At 54.2% G+C, this 24,880-nt stretch overlaps 1 protein-coding gene and 1 long non-coding RNA gene across 2 annotated transcripts in view; one reads left to right on the top strand and one right to left on the bottom strand.

Moving 5' to 3' along the window:
* Positions 1-8,253: 8,253 nt before the first annotated feature.
* On the bottom strand, positions 8,254-10,484 carry LOC144722844 (uncharacterized). The gene is made up of 2 exons (XR_013586098.1): positions 10,389-10,484; positions 8,254-8,553 (listed from the first exon to the last, which is right to left on the bottom strand). It is a non-coding gene; the product is annotated as an uncharacterized LOC144722844 (long non-coding RNA).
* A 3,648-nt stretch (positions 10,485-14,132) lies between these two features.
* AFF3 (ALF transcription elongation factor 3) overlaps positions 14,133-24,880 on the top strand; it is a 148,245-nt gene continuing 137,497 nt past the window's right edge. The window contains exon 1 of the mRNA XM_078601281.1: positions 14,133-14,501. Coding sequence (XP_078457407.1) covers positions 14,494-14,501 — 8 coding nt within the window. The 5' untranslated portion in view covers positions 14,133-14,493. The remainder of the gene's footprint in view (positions 14,502-24,880) is intronic.

Raw genomic sequence — 24,880 nt, 5'->3', positions numbered from 1 at the left:
CGGAGCAACCTCACCTCCCACAGAGGGTAGGGAAGAAGTAATAATCAAACCTGGCTCTTCCGTCCCAAAGAAGGCACGTGTTGTGGATTACGAATCCGTAGACGGGGTATGTTGATGTGCATGGGCCACCCAGCAATTTGCAGGCAGGGGTTGGTGAATCACATTGAGATTTTTAGAACCCCAAAACCAGCCAGGCTGCCAGGCGGCAGTACAGTAAGTGGGTTTGCGAAGCCCCTGTGTAGCCTGTCCGTGTGGAACGTTGCGTGTTATCGCCCCCTCGTATAAATGTGGCGGCTTCTCTCCGGGTTCCCTATTCTCCTTACTTTTATGAAAAAAACACTTTTTTGCAGGATGTCTTCATACAGAATGATCATCAGCCATGATGAATCGGCTGCTGGATGAAGGCCTTCCTGAGACATCGCCATCTCTCACCATCCAGTGACTAGGCCCAACACAGGACCCTCCTGAAAAAGCGTCTTGATCGTTATTGATTTAAATATATAGTTTTTTATTGAACACGAAACCGCGATCGGGATACTTCTTAGTTGAGGCCTGACTTGAGATTGATGTTGCTTCTGCCACCAGGAGTTGATTTTTTCATTATATATATTTAACAATTCAGCGTCATGCCATGAGGTGTGAGATCTCCTATTGGTAACTCTCAAGGAAAGCGGTGGACCACCTTTTGCGAGTGAATGGCCTCGGGAAATGACATCGCAGAGCGACTTTGGTAAAGCCGCTTTCGTCACACTCGGAAACACTCCCCTCCTCATGCCCTGAAAGGAACTCTTCTTGCTTGTCACTCACACCAACAGGTTTACTCCTCAAAGCTGGATTAATCCAAAGTGAGAGAAAAAAAAAAACCTCAATTAATTATAGCTTTGTGTGTGTGCAGTCATTGGTGACTGGGCCGAGACCCTCAATTTGTGAGATCAATAATCCAGCTTAATCACGAGTGGCGGCCTAGGGAGTGCAGGGACCCATAATCCAGCAGCGGATTGATGAAGGGCTGCTCCTGTGGCAAACTGCCCGGATTTGAACCCAGGGTTCCCAGCAATGCCGACTCAAGTGCTCTGACCTCTGAGCCAGGCAGCTACCTCAGATCCATTACCGGTTGTTAAGTACAAATCTTGCCTGGGTGTGTGTGAGTGAGCGTACATGTGGGGAGTGATAGCGCAGGGGTTAGCGCACTGCGGCTCGAACCCAGCAAAACCGGGTTCGATTCCTGCTCACGGCCAACACCAGTGAAGATTATCTGAACCTGCCCTGGGCCTCCCCTAGGCCTCAAATGACTACCTGGTGCGATGTGTAAACATCGCCGCTCGGGAGAGAGATAAAAGCAGCTGAGCGTGTTGCTGGCCATCCACCGCCTCGTGCGCCGTGCCGACCTTCAAGGTGCTTACTAACGGCACTTGCCCCAAACAGTCCCTTAAAGCTATAAATATTGGTCAGTGGTGGCACTGCGACCCCCGTGACCTCTGCATCACAATGTTACGCCGCGTACGCGGAGAAACCGCGCTCAGGAGGCCACAACTCGCGGGCAGGTATTTAAATGGGCAGTTGTACGCGTGCAATTCTTTCACGGACTTTTTTTTTTCGCAGGCGAAAATTTGTTTAATTCAACGACCTCGGGCTCTGCGCTTGATTTACGACTGGGCGCCGCACAAAGCTGTCTGCTGAGCTCGCTGGCACCAATCTCTGCCACGATTAGCCACCGAAATTGTCCCGACTCACGCCCATTTAAATGCCGTCAACTGTTTGCGGCACAGACCAAAAACACTGCCCCGGCGACTCCGCCGGTTTCCCTCGCGACTCGACGGCGAGTCTCTGTCGAGCCCCCCGGGGGCGTCGCAGCTGTGGGTCCGTTCGCATTTAAATGTCACAAACGGCCACCTGTGTCTGCCGAGAGGGGGCCGTGAATTGCCGTCACATTGACAGCGAACCATGCGGCTTTTTTTTTTTACAGTTTTTTTTTGTATCATTTTCCCCAAAGATATCCCGATTGTGCCATCGGCATCACGGCAGTACCAATAATAAAAACTATTTTAACTTGTAACGCGCGCAGCATTCCCTCACTCTCGGAGAAGGAGTACTCAGAGGCACGAGGAGATACCACAGACTTGCGGGAAGGCAGCCATGCAATGAGCCGCCATCAAGAATGAACCCATGCTCTGCGGTTCTGTATATGTTAAGGTGTTATCGGCCCATTAATGAGGGCTTACGTACGGGAGGAAACCGGAACGCCCAAAGAAAACGCGCGCATGCGAGGGGGAAACACTCTATCTCACCCGGACGGAACAGGTGGGGGTCTATATATTTTGCTGCACCGGCTTCTCCTGACGCCCATGGGAAGGGAGTTTCGCAAGAATATTTGCAATCCACCAACCCTCACTGGCTCTACACAGCGCTGGATTTGCAGGCGCGTGCGCCACCACCGCCAGGCTCATGGGATCAAGAATCCCGTTCGGAATTCTCGCAGAGCCGTGTGACCCTTCGTGATAAGAGAGCGGCCCACGCGAGTGGACATCGACAGAGCTGCTCCTCTGAGACTGCTTCCTGCTCTGCCACCGAGGGCAACGCTCTTCGGTGCACGCCCACGACCCCCCCGGGCTCGTTACAGGGGGCTGCCTGGATTTGACCTCTAGGATCTCGTTGCTGCCAACCCGGGCGCTTACGACCTCTGAGCCACCCGCCAACCTCCACAGACTCGCGCTACCTTTGTTGTCTTTGTTTATAGACGCGGTTCTTCCTCGGTTCATAGACCGTCGGGCTCCTCTCAAATCTCGGCCACTGCCCCTACCCGCCCAACAACCGCTGCTCGCCCACCTGCCCACCGATCTCCTGGCTTCCAGCAACCTGGATTCTGCACTGCCCTAACTGGCCTCCCCCCCCCCAACCCACCAAATCTCCGCGTGTGACGATGTCCGGAGGAGGGTGTAGCCCCCTGCTATCTCCCCACACAACTGTGGGTGGCTGAGGTGGCGCCCTGCACGCGGGCGGTTACGTCCGCGGTGCGCGTGCGGTGAGTCACGCTCAGGGTGTCCCAGATTCGGACGCGCTCTCTATTCAGGACGCAGGCGCAACACGGAGCGGTTGGAGCGTGTGTGCTGGACCATGTGTGTGAGATAGAGAGAGTGGGGAGCGGTGGCGCAGTGGTTATCGTGCTCCGCTACGAAACCCGCCTAGGTGGACTCAGCCTTAAGCGATTGTAGCGTCGGGAAGACAAAGGCAGCCGGGCGTGGGCCTGGACACACCAACCGCCCCGCGCGCCTTGGCGGCGTTCATCGGTGCTCGCTGGCAGCACTTGCCCCGACAGGCAGTGTGAGGCTACACAGGGGGCCTTTGCCTCTGTTCCCCCCATGGCCGCATGGCAGTGCTGCTCGTGGCGTTTTAATGACGCTCAGTGCGGTGTGCTGGACGCGCTGGCCGTCTGATGATGTTGACACACACGGAAGAGGCTGTCCGCCTCTCTCTGTGCTGTGTAGATCATTGAGCCGCAGTTGCAAGTGACAGTGGCAGGGACGCTGCTCTCGGCGTCACGGCCAGTACGCTCGCTGGACCCGCAATCCAGAGGTCGCTGGTTCGGTTCGATCTCCCCGCGCGGCAGTCGTGACCACGGAATAATGTTTGTTTGTGATCCTCTCGCGTCTGTTTGTCCACGTGCGGTCGGGTGAAAACGTGGGCACGCCCGGCACGCCCGGCCCAGTGTGGAAGAGTGAGCCAACGATGCCCTCTGCGTCACTATTGACACGAGCAAGTACTTGCAGAAGTGCATCATTTCTCTTTATAGTATTTCTGGTTACCATGATGAATAAAGGCTGGTTTGCCAGTCGGGTATACTATCCACCATACTCTTTGGTTCTTTCGGTAGAGTCACGTAGGTATAAAATAAAATAAATAAAATAATTTATTTTAATTTATTATCATAATTTTTTATTTATATGGATCCCTGCAGTCACGAAAACTTCAAATCTAGACTATCCACCATGTTTAGTTTGAACGTTCCTGGCTATTCGGATATGGAACATCCCCCAAGTCTAAATCATCACTCTCTCTCACGGTCTCATTTTTTGATAATCCTATGTTTACATAAAAAAGCCTCCAATAAATGGCTGTACTCAAGAGTAAAAATAAAGCGTGATGTGGTAACCGCAGGTTCTCCGAGTGTACATCCTGTCTCAAAACGCTGTCGCCTGGCTCGAAGTGTGTGACTCTTGATTAATTTGTCCCACATCAAGGCGCTCTCTCGGGGATTAGCGGTGGCGTGGTGGGTCCCTGCCCCCGCGGGCGGCGAGTGGCACAGACTGTGATTTGGTTTTGTATTTTAGGGCCGTTGGCTCACCTGATGGATTTATTCTCTAAGCCCCTCGTGCCAATTTCAGCTCCGGGTGTGACTTTATAAGGCTGTGAATGAAACTGTACGGGAGCGGTGATGTAGTGGTTCGGGCACTGGCCTACGAATCTAGCAAACGGAGTTCGATTCCCTCCCGTGACGAGTAACAGTGGCGAACATTTGAACCGGCCCCGGGCCTTCCCTCGGTCGACTCGACCTTTGACGAGTGCTGGTTGCGCTGCGTAAACATCGCCACTTGGGGGGGCAGAGGCCGCACCACGCACTTTATAGGCGCTCACTCACGGCGCTTGCCTCGACTTTCTAAGATGATACGGGGAATCGTTGTCTTTGTTTATCTCCGGGCCATATTAAAGATCCTTATCATACACAAAGCGATACACGCTTGTGCGAATGTAAACCTGCCACTTATATATTTTTTGCCTTTTCTTGTAAAAGTATAATTTGTAGTTATTCCCCCGGTTATAACCCAATTGCACTATCGACGTGAGGTCACGAAACGAATCAACTCGGCAGCTCGCAGTCCATGGCCTTGTGGCAGAGAACGAGTCCACAAGGTGACTCAACAGAAATCTCACCGTACTGCACCTCCCATGCAGCCACATGGGAGGTGCAGTACAACAACAACGACAACAATAACGGCTTGGCAACCCAGGGATCTCCTGGTAGCAGCTGTCCCAGGCGCTACTTCTGACTGAGGTAACTTCATCAGTAGGCCCCCATTTATCCACGCCAGCCGGGGGGGGGGGCACGCACGTTTTAAAGCGCATTGCAGAATAATCTTCACGGCAGTCGAACGCTTCACATTTACGTTTCGCAGCTGGAATGTAGCCAAATGTTTTCGCCACGGGTTTGGATTTTTCTGTGGCTAGCCTAGTCCTTGTACAATACCCTCGCAGGCCACCATCGTAGCAGTCAAATGAAAAATGCTGTAGCATCATTCACGAGTGACATCCCCTCCGCATGGCTCCTGGGCAATTATTTGTCACGGGGATCTGCGGATGAAATTCGCCGCACAAATGTAAATTGTTACTCCGAACTACTACTATACCCCCCCCCATCCCCACCGAGATTTGATGAATTTGTCACAATCCGGAGTCGTGAATCGTTTCGTCTATTGATTATTGTTGGGGTTTATATTATTATTATTATCGATGATGCTTTCTCCGCTTGTGCCGCGCGTTACATCCGCGGCACGATGTCCGACGTTTCGCCCCCAGCTCGATAACAGCGTGACCGCGAAACAAACAAAAACCCACAACGGTCGGTCATAGTTTCTTATAAATAATTCTGTTGTGCCGAACATAGCACGGTGCAGTCGGTATTCGAAGGCGCCGTGATTCGGCCGTGGTTCTGAGCGGGCTGGGGTGGCCCGTTTGTTGTTGTGTTGTTGTCTTGTTGTTGTTGTTGTGTTGTTGTCTTGTTGTTGTTGTTGTTGTTGTTTTTATTGGAAATCTTTACGCGCCGCGGCGTCAAGCGGCGTCGCCGCGCTGTGTTGGAGACTCTCTGGAGACGCAGGCGGAGCTTGGTGAAGCGGCGCGCACGGCTCGCTTGGCCGCTACACAGCCACTCGCGGTGTGCACAGCTCCATTAAGCTGCGCGCTCTCGTTTCGTTTGTGCAGGTTAGGCGAGAGGGCCCCTCCCTTCCTCCCCAGCACACCTCGCCTGTCTGAAGTCGTGTGTATTTGTGTTAATTGTGTACATAACGGCGTAACGGGAGAAGCCCCCTCTCGTCTCGCACGCTGACACCACTCGTGCTAAAACCGAGGTCACGGGACACAAAACGTACTCGCCACAGCGCTGTGCGGCAGCAGAGTTGACTCGGCATCAGAGTAGCGGCGGCATCAGAGTTGACACGGCAGCAGAGTAGCAGCGGCGCTCGACTCGCCCCGGACTGCTCCGCTGCTCACAGCGCTCTCGTCGTCATCATCATCACGCGTCAATTGATGGCATTTGTCGCTGTTTAAAAATAAATAAATCAGTCACTCATTTATACACCGCTGCCGTGCGAGAGGAGAAGAAGGGGATGACGCTGAGAGTTGTGCGAATATTCACGTGGTGAAGAGAGTCTCGGGGTGGATAACCCCGGCTTGGTGAGGTGCTGTGTCGGACGCACAAAACGCCACGCCGATTGCCCGAGTGCCCAATAAACATTTGAACGATACCCTAAAGCAGGACTGTGCCACTGAGTGGCAGGCAGCAAGGGTTCGTCTGAGCCGCAATGGCTCTCGGAGTGAGCCCCGCTGGTTTATGGACCGCCTAAAAGAGGATAACGGATCGGTGAGATGAAAGCTGCAGACAAGAGATTGACGACCAGTGAGCGAGATGAAAGTGAGATAAGAGTAAGATTTCCAAGCTTTGGGAGACTGACGGCAAGTCAAGATTGGCCAAAATATTTACAGTTGCGACCTCGTGGCGCGCGCGCGTGCATTGTGACGTCACGTGGCCCGTCAGCACGCGCACAACATCATCGTGCGGTCGGATGGAAAATGTCGTGGCAGGGCCCTCTGCCCCAAACCACCGTGCTGGCCTGCAGGCGGCTGCCGACCGCTCACTCGCCCAGAGATAAGCCGAGAGATAAGTCGCGCCGCGCGTTTCGCTGACTCGTCGTTTCTTGGAGGTGGAGCGTTTCACTCGACTCGTTGCCACGCTGCAGCGTCGCCATCCCATCGGGAGATCGATTTGTGTTTGTTAAATATTTCATTAACTTTGTCGTGAACGTGGGAAATTCGACGCGTACATCGCAAGCTTAATTAATCGATATTTATCGATGCATCGTCACATCTGTCCGTTCGCGGGGGGGGGGGGGCAGTGGTAGGAGTACAGAAGTTTGGCGCAAGCATCAGCTGATTTTGATATTCCAACATCTTGGCGCAATAGGAGAAGGTCTTCAGTCCGCCCTCCTCTGCCCACCCATCAGTAAAAACGGGTCCACCACAGTCAGTCGCGTGTGGTGTCGGGTAAAGTATTTGTACTCCCTCCAACCTCTTCCGAGAATTCTCCACCACATGGAAGAGTAGGCCATAATGCCCACGACAGAAGTCTCTAGAGCTCCCTGTAGCGGAGGAGGTAGAATCGGTGTCATCAGCAAACAATTGCAGGCCTGCGCCTTTACGGTCATGACACAACATCCCCTGGCAAGGACCTATCCCGAGACCTGTCTCTCACACCTGAGCCCCTTAGGGACCTCTACCCCACCCCCCTCCCCAGCAGAGCGTTATAGATCCGGGTTCTGCCAGTCGATGCAGTTCGCCGCGCACGTTTAAAGTGTCCCTCTGGCGAGCGCTGGCTAAACAGGGGTTTATTTTGAAATGCGCTGGGAGCGTGCACTCTGTTTAGCTCCTGGCAGGGGCCGCTGTTCCAATCGACTGCTGTTGTTGTTGGGAGAGCACGGTCGGCATGCGTTTGTTTACAGTGTGCGTTTGAAACGTTTTCCGTCGGGGAGATCCGCGGAGCCGATCCAGAGATTCCCCCTCCACCCCGGTCGTGGATAACGAGAGGGGTTTGTGTTGTTGAACTGGCTGCAAACGGGGAATTTGGCTGGTGCAGAGATGCAGCGGTTGGGTATTGTTGTTGAGCCGTAGAGGGATTTCACTTCTCTGCCTTTGATGTCTTTTATGTGGCCAGGTTGAAGCAAGGCCTCAGCTTGGAGTCACATACACGACCAGAGTTTCGTTTATTATTGACACGATTTCAAGTTATAGTTTTAGGTGGACGTTTTTGTGTTGTCGAATCAAGTCGTGACTTGAAAGGCCAGCAATATATATGTGCCGTCTTAATTTGCTCGAGTGACTTGGGACACCACCAACATGACAGAATCAAAACATACAATGTAAAGGACAGCAACGAAGCAAAATAGTGATCGGACCAAAGAGCAACTGTGCCACATGCGAAACCGAAAATATTGCGCAATAAATCCGTGTTTAATAATGAATTCCTTGTAGTGTAAGTCGTCTCGGGCTGATCATTTTTTTGACCGATCATAGTACAATCGCAAAATTGACGAACATAAAACAGGTACAGGGTGGCTACTGTCGTTCTAATCTGTAGACACGCGCGCATGTACGAGTGACACGAGCTCAGCGCTGGGATGGAGAGAACAGCGAATGTAAATGGGGAAAACCCGGCAGCGTCTCGCATCTGGGGGCCCAGTTCCAATCACGTCCTCTGGCGCTTGGCACCAAGGCTCGGATGGGGTCCGGCTGCAGGGCGGCACGATTGGGGCTGCATCACATTATTGCCCGGATTCATCGCAAACTCCCTTGCCGACTAAACATCCCCGTGCCTTGCACCGTCTTGGAAGCTCAGCAGCTCTTTGACGAAGAATTGACATCATCATTATTAAAATTGTCATCTGCTGTCGCTCATCACTATCATTATCTGGTATTTAATCGGCATAATCATCAGCTGCTTCATCATCATCATTATAAATAGTGTTGTCATCATCATCATAAACTGTCACTCATCATGAACTGTCAATCATCAGTATCCACTGCTTCGTCATTCATCGTCATCTATCACATATCTACTGTCATCATCATCATCAAATGCTTCATCATTAATTACCGCTTCACCATCATCATCTAACCATCATTAACGATCACTTTTCATCTCCTGTCATCATCATCTGTGCTGATGTAACGAGCTGCGCCGGCCTCCTGCCAAACAAATCCCGTCACATCCCAAAGTTGACAACGATGTTGAATAAAACCCACCGCGTTTGGCGGTGACGGAGGCGGTGACGGCGGTAAGTTGTGCGTTGTTTGAGCAGATGAACAAACAAAACAGAGCTGTATTTGACTTTAAACAATGCTGGGAAGGTCACGCGCTTTGCATGTCAATGGGGAGGTGTCTGTCCGGCTGAGCGCTCCGGATTTTGGCCGGTCTCACGGTGGCGGCGCGGCCGGTGGGTCGCGTGGAAGCCGACCGCGGTGAGGCGCGCGCCACGATGCCGTCATCTCTGCGATGCGCTCGTTAATGGGAAGCGGGACAGAGCAATTTTCACCCGCGCGGCTTTTAATTGCGGGGCCCCGAGGTGAGATTACGTGGTCCCGTAATGCGAGGGTGTTGCCCACCCGCCAGCCCGGCCGTCCCTGCGTCCGTTCGTCTGCGCGGGGGCTGTGAATATTGTGGTGAGGGCACGGGCATACAGGAGGAGGCCAGGATCATCATCATGAGCCATGGGCAATTCGCTGTTGGGTGAGGGCCTCCCAAAGGCTGTGCTGCCCGTCGTGGTCTCGCGATGCAACGATCAATCTGGCTCCCTGGCAGGAGCATTCCAGTGGACGTCTCAACCACAGACCATCATCCCTTCTAGCGACGCGTCCTAGCAAAACCCACTCATGAACGATTGTTTAACAGTGTAATGGGAGGTGTGGATGAAATATATCATACAATTCCTTCTCTTGACTGAGAATTGTCATACAACTGGGATGTGTTTGTACGGCTGAAAGTTCCTACGGAGCATGACCCAAACAAACAACATAAGCATCACTGAATAACGCTGCTTATGACGCTGCTTGTCGATGATGTTGCTTAAAACAACCAACACTTATTCCTGTTTCTTATTTGTAGTGCTGTTCAAAATGAAATAAAGGAAATAATTCCATTCTAAATTCACCAGTTGATGAATTCTTCCCCAAGCCATGACGGGGGGGGGGGGGTGACCATACTTCACCACGCTGGTCAATGCGGATTGGTAACGAGAGCGAGACGGATTATCATATCACCCACCACCGACGTTGACCGTGGCCGGGCATAGAACTCTGTGGCTGTGTTCACGGCTTAGCGGGCACACCACAGTAGCACCACCGCTCCTTTGCCCGTTCTGTTGCTGCTTAAAATCAGCAGCAATGTGATACCATCGCCCAAAAATAAAGCGACATTTAAAAATAACGTCGTCATACTCTTTGGTTCGTTCGGTAAAGTCACGTAGGTAGAGAAATAAAACCCACGTGACTTACCGAAAGAACCAACGAGTATGGATTCCTGCAGTCGCGAAAGCTTCAAATCAAGATTAATCACGTCGTCACTTTACTTGTTTGTGGTTCGCGTTCGTGGGGCGAGCGGCGTGGTGCCTCCCCCCGGTGGTCGTGGTGAACCGGGCAGCAGCGAGCGGCTCCTCCCCACCACCCGGAGCCATCGATTGCCGAACGAACCACGAGCACCCTCCCCCCCCCCCTTGATCCCCGGGCCAATGGGACGAACTCCCCGTGGCGATTGGCTCCTCCCGTCTCCCCCGTATCGCCAGCCGGATGGTAACAACAGCGCGCCGCCAGCTGCAATTTGCTGCCCAGTGTTCGCGAGACCTTTAACGCTGCAGCGGTATCAACGAAACAAAAACCCCGCAGCCGTTCCGCAACTTTCCCCCGCCGAAGTCCGTGCGGCGGCACCGCCGAGCCGCCGTTTGCCGCGCGCGAAGCTTTTGTAGCCCGCAGACGACGAGGAGGAGGACGAGGAGGAGGTTTAGCGAGGCGCTGCCTGCCGCACGCTGTCTCCGCATTCCACGGCGGTGGTACAATCTGGCACAATGTGGCACTGTCGGCGGTTGATGCTAATCGGCGAGATGATGCGTGCGTGCCTGTGTGCAGGCGCGCGCGTGTTTGGGAGCGGTCGCGCAGTGGTTAGCGCGCTGCGCTACGAACCTGGCGACCCGAGTTCGATTCCCGCTCACGGCCACCACCAACACCAGTGACGATTATCTGAACCGGTCCTGGGCATCCCCCCAGGTCGACTCAGACTAAAATGAGTACCTGGTGCGATGTGTAAACATCGCTAGGAGGGAGATAAAAGCGGCCGGGCGTGGTGCTGGCCTCCCACCCCCTCGTGTGCCGTGTCGGCCTTCAAACGTCTTGCTAACATTACTTGCCCCAACCATCTGTTGAGGCTATATGGGTGATCTTTGTCTCGTTTAGATAGATAAACACGGGTGGACCTTTAACTCGAGCTGGGCTTTTCGATTATTTAAGTTAAGTAATCGACGATTCATCTTCTGATGATTGATTCGATCTCTTGACTAGTCGGATACAGTCGCATGAAAATATTTGAAAAAAAGTCTCACCGCTCTATCCATGTGGTAACAGAGGTGAAACATTGATGAATACAGGGAGAGAATGGCCTTGATATAAAAGGATTGGACAGGGTCATATGGGATCGAGGGAGCTTCACCTGTTATGAGGGCTGCCACCTGTCCCGGTTCTCCGGGAACTTATTTTTGAGTTTGGCGAATTTTTTAAATCTTCGTATGGAAATTAAGAACATCGTTTTTAGCCAGTTCCGTAGTAACACACCTCTCGAGACAATACATTTACATGCAACTCTCCCGTCCTCTGGTACTGTGAGATATTCTTCCCATGATATGTCCGGGGGGGGGGGGGGGGGTGGGGTTTGCAGCTGAGAGGTGGCAACCCAACTTGTGGAACTTGGAGAAAGTAGGATGGTGGGGCGGTGAAGTGTGGTGAGTCGATTGCCTCTTTTGAATGGAGATGGTTACGGTTTGCCAAATGCCGAAACGTAAACCCAAACGCAAGCTCAAACGCGAGCGCCCACAAAGTGCGATTAACCCAGGCGCAAGCACGGGCACAGACAAAAGTCTCTCTGATGAATGGCAGGGAGGGCACCTATTTATAGAGGCTGCTGAACAAGCTGAGCTGGTAGTGAGACACAGGCCTTTGCGTGTCCTCATGTTGCTCCTGGGAAGAAGAAAATAAAAAAAAAGTGGGACGAACTAAAAAAATAATTCTAACGCCTGGGAAGGACAAACGGTACCCGTGTGTTGGTGTGGCCTGAGCCGCGGAGACGGGGAAAGTTGATTCGCTTCACCCGGGGCCAGAGACTTGGTCTTTACAGCCAAGTAAAACCTGAAAAAATAGATCGTTTTGGATCCCTACAGGACGTGGGACCTCTCTCCTCCTCCTCTCTCCCTTTGGCTGCTGCCCCTCTCCCCAAATACCCACTGCTTATTTACTCTGGAGGTGTTTTCAGATGGTGGGATTCGCCTAAGAATTTTGGACGTTTTGTCAAATGTTGGGACGCTCTATAACCGTAAAGGGGTCTTCGTTGGCTGCTCTGGCTGCCCGTGGCCAAACTGACGCTGCTTTCAGCAGTGAGAAAACCATATGCACAGCAGCAAAACATTCCAGGTTTTTGAAAATTCAGTTTGGATGAGTGCGAGCAGTTAAGTGGCATGAGCTGAAGTGGCCGGGTATCCCGGAGGACCGCTGAGATCATGGGTTCGAATTTGAGTTTCAGCCACGATTAAGCTGGGTTCTACAGTCTAGAGGATTTATAGACGTATCCTCGTCACCAATGTCCACACAGAAACCGGTCAAATACAAATGTGGGTATGCACTTAATATTCCTACATTCTAGCTCTGAGAATGAAAAGTTAACATAACAAAAAAGGCACTGCTCTGCGCGGTTTCTAAATGGAATCTTGATTTCGTGGCATGATTCATTGCACAATACCGATTTTTTTTTTAAGTCCATAACTTCTTTGGACATTAACAACTTTGTTGATATCAAACAATTTCACCATGTTCGTTATAATAACAGAAACAGCGTTCTGGCAGTACGCTTCTCTTCATAGAAGCCTTATTCTTCATAAAAGGTCCCTTGTCCAAAACGTTCACCTACTTTAGATTTATTTCCGTTAAAACCAGAATTAATAACGGAAGTGGCGTTTTTTTTTATTCATGCTCGTGCCCAACGAAATTCGACTTGTCTTTTTGTCTGTATAAGTCGAAAGTCAAATTAATTAAAATGTTATTGCCTAATTCGTTGCGAGGCTTTCAGTGGTTTGTGCGGCCTGGTTACGGGCAGCACTTGAAGGTAGCGGTTTTACGGCTCAAACGAGCGTGGGCCATGGGCGCCTCACATTAACAGCGGTGGAAATTCCACAATTCTTTGGTGGGGGGGGGGGCAAAGTCTATTCATAGGACAACCAACTGTTAAGTTCCCACAAAGTGGTATCAATGATATCGAGCTAGGAAGGACGAGTGCAAAGTTGAGTGGAGACCTCGCCCAGGACGTGAACCCCGCGAGATTCACGTTGCGGGCTCCACACCGTAGCAGACTCGCCGCCGCGCTGAACGTTGTACGTCGAAGTGTTCGATTATTAACGAGGCTGCCTCGCGGGGCAATTTGGTAATCGTCATGTTTTAGTGTGCTATTTACTCAGTGACATTCAACTTGAATAGGTAACCCAACGTTAAAGGTCGCACGGGTTTTTTTTAGTTTTGCCAAAGGCACTTGCCAAGAGCCCGACGTTCGTCGAATCGACACGCGGGTGCGGAACTTAGAGTCTACTCAGACTCGACGAGTCGTACGGGCAGACTTCATTGTACAGTGCAGTCAGAATGCCTTGTACAGGTGCAGGCATTCTCGCAACACACAGCACACACAGTTCCAACCGCGTGCATACCCAGTTCGGTCAGAAGCAACAGATTCCTCGGGCGGGTCACGTGTGGCTGTCAAAACCCCCCCAGCTGGGCTCTCCCTGGACCCACCCCAGCCACCTTCACTCTCCATCCCCGCCCACCGCCACCCCGCTCCACAGCCCCATCCACCCGGCAACTTGGGCACCGGCTAATCAGATGTGGCGTCACCGCGGCAAAATCTGCAAGAGCTGCGTTTGTGCTGCCTCAGCAGCCGGCAGCGGCGGTGGTGGAAACACGCGCCCGGCCAGCCACCCCCACCGCCACAAGGCCCCCCCCACCTCCTCCTCCCCTACCCCCCGACCCACAAACAGCCACCCCTCCTCACCGATCCCCACCAGCCACTCCACATCAAGCACCGCCGAAAGCACAGTAACCCGCCTGCAAAACACACACACCCACACACCCCCCCCTCTCGCACGCACGCACGCCCGCCCGCCCGTCGCGCCGTGCCGAGCGCCACATGCGCACTGACGGCGAGCACGCTCGGCCGTGCGCGCGCGCGCGTGCGTCTCTCTCTTCCCCCCCCCGAAGTCCGTCCCGCCCGGTCACAAGCATGTAGAGGCGTGCCGCTAACGCACCCCGCGGTGTCCGCTGCGCCGGCTGGCACGGCTCGCTCCTCCTCGGCAGCCGGCTCGGCCCGGCGGCCCCCACGAGCCGCCGCCGTCACGCGCGTCGGCGCTCACCGGAGGGGCACTCGCTCCAGCCATGAGCAGGTAAGCCGTGCGTCGGTGGGTGCCCCCACACCGCCACCACCGCCAGCACCGCTGTCGGTCAAACCCCACCAGCCCTCCCCAACACCCCCCCCCCCAACTTTGTTGTTCGTCGCCCGTCTGGTCGCTCGACAGGTGAGCCGCGCGGCTCACGAACGCAGCGCATCGTCGGCGCCGCGTCTCAAGTTGTCTCCCATTGGTCGTTGCGCCCATCTGTTTTTTGGGTCGATTTCGCATGGCGGTATTGAACGTTTCCAGCTTTTTATACACATATATCTATACTGCCGCAAAGAATCCGGCGTTTTTTTGGCAGGAAACATATGGGGTTGGCAGGTTCCACGCGAGAGAGTGGCGTTGTACGTATTTCGCGTGAGGGAATAATACAACTAATGTGAGTGTGTGTGTGATAGGGCGCGTCTGGTGTGAGTTGTTATGCTGTGTTATGACTCGAGTGTGGTACAGTGCTGTGCTGGGTGGCCGTTTTCGAACTCGTCTCTACGCGCTTGGCTTTTGCTGTCCGTTTTAACTTTGTTAAGGTCATCAGTCTCTTCCGTGTTGCCCCTTTTATGGGCATTCGTCATAACAATTATCCACAGCCCCCTTTGCCGCATCCACCGCGGACGAAGGCTTCCCCCAATAGCTGCATCAGCCATTGGGGTTGTGTGACCATACCTCCCCACGCTGGCCAGCGCCGGTTGTTGAAGAGGGCCGGAGACCCAGGACCGTTTTTAGATATTTCTCACCTCTATTATTAGCCGTGGCCGGAATCGAACACAGGCTGCAGGGTTCCTAGCGCCTTATGCTGACTAACTAGTCGCCGGGCCACCAACTCTGCCCTGGCGTCGGTATGTATGGGCTCAGCTTCGGCACATTCTTGCGGCGCAGCAACGACGGCTCTCCGTGGCCAAAGCGACGCAGCTCCCGTGGCACTGAACGCAGATGCGATGCGGAACGCCGAGGTTTGCTGGCGAGCAAGAGCGTGGCCAGGGCTTGATTTCCCACCCAACATGTATACGTGTCGCCGTTAGGCTCCAGTAGGTGGTACAACGTGACTACCCGTCGTCACAGCCCGTAGCGAGAGGCATCCTGGATGTGCGAATGCCCGTCGCCGGAATATTTTGCGGGTCGCCGGTAAAACTGGAGTAAGGCGCTTGCACGTGACGAGTGACCGGCGGCTCACAGCGGGATGGGTGGTGAATATGGAGTGCGTGATCGGGAGAAAATTTTTTATTCCGGTCACTGACCGGGACGAATCTGGCTAAAATTATACCGCGAGTGTGGCGGCAAGCTGCGGCCACGGGCGAATCGCAGCCACGAGTACGGAATCTCTGACCGCGCGACCACAAACCGCGGCGCAAAAATGGCGAGCGCCTTTCGTGCCCGGGCCTTGGCTCTCTCCCCGTGGTGTTCAGCACAGCCAGATGCTTTGTGGTGAGCAGGAGTTTGAAGGTGGGATTGTATTGGACGGAGCAAAATGTAGCCGATAGTTTTACACGTTGGCATTATTTCGATGTAAAAAAAGTAAAAAAAAAGCCGTTCCCAATTTGCCTTGCAAATGTAGATGTCTCTTAGCTGGCCTTCAGTGCAGGTTAGAGTCAATAACCGTGTCACCCTGAATGCGTTACCCATCTTATCCGAGCTCGGAAGATAGGAGGCTGCCTGAGAAAAGAAGCAGGTGTGTTTCGAGGCTTGGGCTAAGAGTTGTATGTGTGTACGAATGATTTATCCATCCGACCTGGTGAGTCGATGCGTTTCGTCGCATCGATGAGGAGTAGCCATGAACATGTTTCTTTTAATACTCGTTTTCTCATTCTAGCCAACGGGAATGAATTATTGTTATACGCTGTATGTTAAAACATAAATAAGGTCCTATTAATTGTGGCGACGAGTAACACAACATCAACGAATCACAACTTTACTGCAAGATTTAGTTTTTTTCATTAACCAATTTTTTAAACGTGCTGTGGCTGCATTTCGCCCTCTGTACGTAGCCAGACGTGCTTATCGGAGCTGCGAGTTGGCTAAAACGTGGCAGTGCAGCATTGGATTATTGAATCTATCTGTACGAAGCTGTGGGGCCTTATATGTGTGGTGGTCTTTCTTCACGCGCCGAACACCCATTTATTATAATTTACACCGAACATTCTAGGACAGCATCCTCCTAAAAACAAGTATTGAGACTCCGTGAGGATTTCCGATGAAAAAATAAATATATAACAAAGGGTATTATTTGCTTGATGGCAATGTACAATAATTCACCAATCAACAATTAGTCATTGATGAATCAATTCAAGCGATGATCCAAACGGGCACGCATTCCCCAAGAAGCTCGTGGTATATCATGCAAAAGTTATGCAAATATGAAGATTTGGGAGCGTAACGTTTATGTTAATACCCGCAGTGATATGGCTCGGGGGGTAAAGACACGTGACATGGAAACAGACACGTGTTTTGGAAACAGGGAGAGAGACACGTGACATGGAGACACCTGACATGGAGACAGGGAGACAGACACGTGACATGGAGACACGTGACATGGAGACAGGGAGAGAGACACGTGACATGGAAACACGTGACATGGAGACAGGGAGACAGACACGTGACATGGAGACACGTGACATGGAGACAGGGAGAGAGACACGTGACAGGGAGACAGGGAGACACGTGACATGGAGACAGGGAGAGAGACACGTGACATGGAGACAGGGAGACACGTGACACGGAGACAGGGAGACAGACACGTGACATGGAGACAGGGAGACAGACACGTGACAGGGAGACAGACACGTGACACGGAAACAGGGAGAGAGACACGTGACATGGAGACATGGAGACAGACACGTGACATGGAGACAGACACGTGACATGGAGACAGGGAGACAGACACGTGACAGGGAGACAGATACGTGACATGGAGACAGGGAGACAGACACGTGACATGGAGACAGGGAGACAGACACGTGACATGGAGACAGGGAGACAGACACGTGACAGGGAGACAGACACGTGACATGGAGACAGGGAGACAGACACGTGACATGGAGACAGACAGACACGTGACATGCAAACGCGGGACCAGAAATACAACTCTGGTAATAACAAAAGACGGGGAAATAAAGTCCAGGCAACACAGAACACAGATACAGTGCAGGCGATCACTCTAAGAGACACGACCATGACAAGAGAGTAGACACCGTGCAAATAGAGTGCAGGGGGGGGGGGGGGGTTACATGTGAGTTACATGTGAGTTACATGTGAAACATGTGAGTTACATGTGATACATGTGAGAACATGTCAGACATGTGAGTACATGTGATACATGGGAGTTACATGTGAGACCATGTGAGACCATGTGAGTTACATGTGATAACATGTGAGACGTACAGTAAGGCTATACTCGGCTCAGAGTCCAGGCGAAGCGGAAGGAGACGGTGGGAAATATTGGAGGTCAAAATGCAGTCACGGCAATTTTTTTTTTCAATTAGTGAATGGGAAAAACTAAATCTTGTAACAAACGTTGTATTCGTTGATTTTGTGTTACTCGTCGCCACAATTAATATAATGTTTTGTTTTTGGTTTTAACAATTTTTTCACGTTGGCGAGAATGACAACACGATTATTTCCACAAACCACGTTGAGGCCTCCTCCTCCTCGTCGATGCAGCGACTCACCACGTCAAGTAGATGCATCATTTCGACGACGCAATTTGCATTTTGGCACAAAGTGGGCCCGCCATGGCGCCATTGTGTTATTTGTTTACCTGCTTATTTGTTTTGGGGGAGAGCCTCAACAAGAGACTGAGAGAGGTGTTGGGGAGTGAGTGAGCTGATTACAGCTCTGGAGAAGGCGCACAGCGAGTGGCGCTTTCAGTTCGTGCCTCCATGAAGAGTTTCTGTGTGCGGCGGTGGCGGTGACGACGCGCGTCTGTGTGCCCCCCCCCCCTGTCTGTGTGCCCCCCCCCCCTGTCTGTGTGCCCCCCCCCTGTCTGTGTGCCCCCCCCCTGTATGTGTGCCCCCCCTGTCTGTGTGCCCCCTCCTGTCTGTGTGCCCCCCCCTGTCTGTGTGCCCCCCCTGTCTGTGTGCCCCCCCTGTCTGTGTGCCCCCCCTGTCTGTGTGCCCTCCCCTGTCTGTGTGCCCCCCCCCTGTCTGTGTGCCCCCCCCGTCTGTGTGCCCCCCCCCTGTCTGTGTGCCCCCCCCCTGTCTGTGTGCCCCCCCCGTCTGTGTGCCCCCCCCTGTCTGTGTGCCCCCCCTCTATCTCTGTGTGCCCCCCCTGTCTGTGTGCGCCCCCCTGTCTGTGTGCCCCCCGCTGTCTGTGTGCCCCCCCCTGTTTGTGTGCCCCCCCCCCGTCTGTGTGCCCCCCCCCCTGTCTGTGTGCCCCCCCCCTCTGTCTCGGTGTGCCCCCCCCTTGTCTGTGTGCCCCCCCTGTCTGTGTGCCCCCCCCTGTCTGTGTGCCCCCCCCCTGTCTGTGTGCCCCCCCTCTGTCTCTGTGTGCCCCCCCTGTCTGTGTGCCCCCCCCTCTGTCTCTGTGTGCCCCCCCTGTCTGTGTGCCCCCCCCTGTCTGTGTGCCCCCCCCTGTCTGTGTGCCCCCCCTCTCTCTGTGTGCCCCCCCCTGTCTATGTGCCCCCCCTGTCTGTGTGCCCCCCCCCTGTCTGTGCTCCCCCCCTGTCTGTGTGCCCCCCCCCTGTCTGTGCTCCCCCCCTGTCTGTGTGCCCCCCCCTGTCTGTGTGCTCCCCCCTGTCTGTGTGCCCCCCCCTGTCTGTGTGCCCCCCCTGTCTGTGTGCCCCCCCCTGTCTGTGTGCCCCCCCTGTCTGTGTGCCCCCCTCTGTCTCTGTGTGCCCCCCCTGTCTGTGTGCCCCCCCCTGTCTGTGTGCCCCCCCTGTCTGTGTGCCCCCCCTGTCTGTGTGCCCCCCACTCTTTGCCGCGGAGGGGGGGGGGGTACCGATCTCCCCCACCCCTCCACGACTGCCATAACGAGGCCACGGGATTGGCACTGGGAGGGAGGGAGGGGGATGGCGACCAGCGGGTGAGATCTGGCAGCCGTGACAAAGAGAGAAGGGAGAGACATCGTGCGGGCGCGCGTGCGGTGACGGTGGTGAAAGGCAGCATTAGCATGCCGCGCGCACCCACACTTGACTCATTAATGTGGATAAAGGGAGACAGCTTAATGAACCTCACCTTTTCCACTACCCCCTCGTCCCCCAGCAGCCACACACATTAAAACATCCCTCGCTGCGTATTCCTCGACAATCACATTCATTACGCTTTATTACCCCAAGTGCGGAGCTGCGTTGTTTGTCTGCTGGTGAAAGATGTAAAGCAAGCTTTTCGCGGTGCTTTACTCACTGCCCTCCTTGTTGGCAGGTGCGTGTCTGCAAGAGTGTTGCTGAGGCAGTGTGTAACCTGGCCCTGCGAGAGGGGGAGGGCCTGAGTGTGGGTCACGGAGAGGGATCGGTGTGTGTCTGGGGGTGCGTGGCATCTTCCCTCCTCGTGTCTCCCTCCTCGCCCAAGCCATGTATGGATAAACCCCTTCACACTCCCCGGCAACCCCTCCACCAGCGTCCCCTTGGCATCTGATTGCGCTGACCAAGCGCCCGACACTGGAGACTGTCCTCACGAGACATCGGGGCGGGACTTTGCGGGCCGCCGAGAGATTCTCAACACGGTCGGCGACACTGAAATCACGGCGGCGACGAGCAAGCCACAGACACGCAACCCGGCGTCTCGGTAGCGACGTGTGGCCATGCACAGGTTGCCGGCAACGCATGGCCATGGACAGGTTGCCGGCAACGCGTGGCCATGCACAGGTTGCCGGCAACGCGTGGCCATGCACAGGTTGCCGGCAACGTGTGGCCATGCACAGGTTGCCGGCAACGCATGGCCATGGACAGGTTGCCGGCAACGTGTGGCCATGCACAGGTTGCCGGCAACGCGTGGCCATGCACAGGTTGCCGGCGACGTGTGGCCATGCACAGGTTGCCGGCAACGCGTGGCCATGCACAGGTTGCCGGCGACGCGTGGCCATGCACAGGTTGCCGGCAACGTGTGGCCATGGACAGGTTGCCGGCAACGCGTGGCCATGTACAGGTTGCTGGCAACGTGTGGCCATGCACAGGTTGCCGGCAACGCGTGGCCATGTACAGGTTGCTGGCAACGTGTGGACATGCACAGGTTGCCGGCAACGCGTGGCCATGCACAGGTTGCCGGCAACGCGTGGCCATGCACAGGTTGCCGGCAACGCGTGGCCATGCACAGGTTGCCGGCAACGCGTGGCCATGCACAGGTTGCTGGCAACGTGTGGCCATGCACAGGTTGCCGGCAACGCGTGGCCATGCACAGGTTGCCGGCAACGTGGAGCGGCGAAGCGCGGCGCGCCCGGCGTGACCGGCCCGACGCTTCGTCTCTCTGTTGACTGACGCCCGCACGGCTCGATAAACGCGGACCGTTCACACGGACATTGGCTCCTGTTTGCTCGGGCATATGGGGGGGTGGGTGGGCGGGGGAGGGAGGGGGGTTTAGGGTGAGGGGGGTGGCGGATGGCTGCCACGTGCCCTACCAGCTCGCACCGCCGCTCTTCAAGCACCAGCACGTGCCGTTCTCATGGAGACAATTACGAGACACGCGGAAAGAGACGCGGGACGGCCCTATGGGTAGTCACCGCAAGTTCGCATGTGGGGTGGGGTGGTGGCGGGCGGGGGGTGAAGGGAGAAGGAGGAGAGGTGGTGGTGTAGTTGGGGGACGGGGGGGGGGTAGAGCAACTGAGAGGGGCAGTGAGAGGATTGAGATGGGTTGGGGGGTGGGGGTGTTGGCACAGAGGGAGAGGGAACGCATGAAGGATAATCCCTGACCCTTTGTTTGGGATTAGGGGCTGCTTTGGAGATCCGGGGAGCGTGGGTCAGGGCCGGCCTCGTTGCTGCTGCCGGTAATGAGCGGGGGGCGCGCCGGACACACGCCGTGCGAGCGGCGCCACGCACGGGCGCAGCGTGGCCCGCACCCTCGCGCACGCTTCCCGCTGCTGATCGAGAGCGTGCAGCTGCGTTCTGAATAACATTCTCTCGCAGTCGACGGAGATTGATCCGTCAGCTGTTGCTGGAAGAAGGCGGAAGAGCGGGGAACAAATGTGACGGCTGAGACGCGTGCCCCCAAAATGTATAAAACACACGGCGCCCCGGAGTGTCCCTCGCCGTGTCTCGCCCCAATCGTGCACAGCTCCCCCAACATGCCGAGCCCTACCAGACCGCCAGCTCGTGCCGCTCGGGCGGTGACAGCTTTTGCCAGTGTCTGTGGTGTCTCCTTCAGTGGGATCCATCGGCACGGCACAGCCAGGTGCTTTGCCGATTTACTCGCTCGCGCCTCGTCACGTGCGGTTCTCGCGGAAGCTGCGCTCCCCACAGGGGACGCTAATCGAGGAGACTGAGCGATGAAATCGACTCTTGTGTGGGCAGGTGCTAGGTGGTTTGGGTCGTTGCATCGCAGGATCGTGAGAAATCGCGACGGCTTGCGGAGGACTTCGCCCAGCAGTGGATCGATCATGGCTGTTGATGATGATGATGTGCCCCAAGCATTGTGGGGGCCTTGTGAAACGAACAGCTGGCCTGCGATGAGCCCTGCCTACAGGGTTCTTTTGGCGTCTCGTTTCTGCGGCCAGTTGGATTTCGCGTCAGCACCAGGCTGGCGCAGAGGGCCATCGTGCTTCCGTAGCTGTCCAGCCTGGCCCAAATCGATAAATGGAGTCTCAGAACCAGGCAGGCAACCTGCTTCCCCAAGCCGAACTCTTACCCTCTCCCACTCGGGAAGCGGATTGGACGTCACGGTGGTCAGCGTGGAAGAGAAACTCGCGCGCCATGACGCCACTCGTTCACCCCGCACGGCTGTGTCGGCGTTCAATGTAATTGTCATTTGTAATGCAACTAAATGCAAAAGTGCGTCTCAAGATGATGCACAGGGTACCTGTATAATAATAAACAGTCCACGGGAACAAAACAATAATAATATGCATGATTAAATAACCATAACATTTCAGTTAGAAATAGTCTAACCCAACATTTTACTCCATCGAACTTTACCCAACGCTAACTTTTAGAAAGCCAATGTTTGACCTCTATCTCCCAGCCACGGAGGGCAGAGTCGGGGGCAGAGGAGGCGGGGTGTGGGGGTCAGAGGTGGGGTGGTGGGTGGGGGGTCACGCACTGAGCAGGACGAACCAAGCTCCCTGTGGCTCCTTGAGCTACCACCGACCTGGGAGCCCGGTGGCGTTCACAGCCGGGAGCGGAGGAGGCAGGGAAGGTGGTGTGGGCGAGGCGGCGGGGGGCGGGGTGTTTACACATGCTTGCTGAACCGAGAGCCTGCTAATGCAGGTTAAATGCGTTTACACAAAACAGAGACAGAAACTGGGAACCGATTGAATCGTTAGCTTTATGAATATGTATATATTTATGTTTTCGAGAGCGAAGACAAAGACCCCCCCCCCCACACGCACACACGCACATGGCAAGGCGAAGTGAAATTGGCTATGGGAGTGATGGAGAGTGTTAAACGTTGGGGAGAGAGAAACGCTGAGTGATGCTGAGCTCGTTCATCAAAAACATCACTAAAGAAAAACCCTCCCACGAGTTTGTTCAATGCGGCTGCTTTTAAAATCTCACGTCCCTGCCATGTTTCCATCTCCGACCTGTTGGGAGTTTAATCTTTGTATTTTTTTTTACGGCCAAAATTTTTGTTGAGAAACAATTAAAGTCATAAGAAGGGTCGTATAAACATTTTTGTTTTCAAGGCCAGGATGGTAAAAAAAAGCGAGCTTGATGCCTCGCTGTTGGTTTTGGCGGTTGCTAAGCGCTGCGCTTGATGGACGACCGTTTGCTGTATGTATCCCACTCGCTGCCGCTTCCAGAATGTACAAGCCGGGTGTTGTTCTGACCGAGTGGCAACCTAAATAACAACCTCTGTGCCGCTGAAGCTAAAGTTAACGCGTTCAGTCTTCCGCGTTATCGGTGTCCTAATAATTACGCAGACCCTGACCCAGGCGGGTTTCATATCTCATTGAAAGATATCGATCTCGGAATCAATGGGAAACGCACGCCTCATCGCCACGATAACAAGTCAACATCGTGCTTGTTAGCACGTACCTGCAATTCACCTGTGAAGGCTCTCACTCCTTTCACCAAGGCCCATCGGTTCGTCGTTTTGCGAGCCGTGCGGGGGGTGGGGGGGGCAAAGGAATTCTGAATTTCATTCCCCGTGTCCTCTAAGAAGACGGCAGCCGGGGTAGGCCTGCACGGCGCAGCGGTTAATTTTTCATTCTAACGCCATCGTCGTTCAATCGCCGACCGCACAAATACGCGCCATTGATTGCTTGCGGAGGTCCGTGCAGTGATTTTGTTAGGCCACTTAGGGAAGGGTTTTTATTATTATTTCATGTTATTCCCCCACCCCCCACCCCCACTTCTCCGCCGTGATACACACGCATGGAGAGCGCGGCTGTCAAGGCGATATCTCGACGTGCGAGGGCTGAGAGATTGAGAGGGGAGTCGCTAAGGGTTGAGAGGTCGATAGGTTTTGGGGGGGGCGGGAGAGCGGTGTAAATGGGGTTCTCTGCTAGAGGTAGATGCGTGGGGGGGTTGTAAGGCATTGGAGATTTCTCATTACAGATCCGTCTGTGAGTGTGAGTCAGCAGCTGCGGCAAGGGTGTCGGTGGCATTGACCTGTTGGGTGCAATTTATTTAATTTGCTTGCGGTGGGAGATGCTTGTGAGATGAGATATTTCGGGGTGGAGATGGTGCCGGGTTTTTTTTTTGGGAGGGGGGGGGGCTGGCGCGTACGGAGCTGCGCTCGCTACAATGCTCTCTCCTCTCTCCGTTGGTCTTCGTGACCCGAGGGGCACATCTGCTCCACCTCTTGGTTTTCTGGAGCTCAGCACCGGGCAGCTCCAGCAGAAATGATGAACCCTCGGTGAGTGTGCCACGTCCTCACGAGGATATCGCTGTGCGGTGGTGTCGGGAAAGAAAATAGAATCTGCCTAATCCAACCACAGCGTTATTTACCAGCGATCGTGGATTGATCCATGGACCTGCCCTCGCAGATGCACCGGAATACAAAAAAAATACGCGCACAGGAAATTCTACGGATGCTTACTGCCGAGATTCTTGGCAAAAAAATCTGTGGAAATTCTGAACATATTCGACCTGAGAAACCCATCAAGAGCAATACTGTGCAAATGTGTTTATTTATTTGTTTGAATACTGAGAGGTTTAAAAATAAGAGTGCGCATAAATTATGCAATTGGTAATGAATCGTTGTTTAGAGCGGCACGAGAGGTACTGGTGGCTGGGGCCCTGCATGTACGTACTACCCAGACCCAGGTTTACGACTCGATTAAATTCAATAATA

The sequence above is a fragment of the Lampetra planeri genome, chromosome 15 (genome assembly GCF_965212315.1).
Source record: "Lampetra planeri chromosome 15, kcLamPlan1.2.h2, whole genome shotgun sequence".
Taxonomy (NCBI): domain Eukaryota; kingdom Metazoa; phylum Chordata; class Hyperoartia; order Petromyzontiformes; family Petromyzontidae; genus Lampetra; species Lampetra planeri.
The sequence above is the reverse complement of the archived record's forward strand: the minus strand, read 5'-3'. Positions and strand labels throughout refer to the sequence as shown.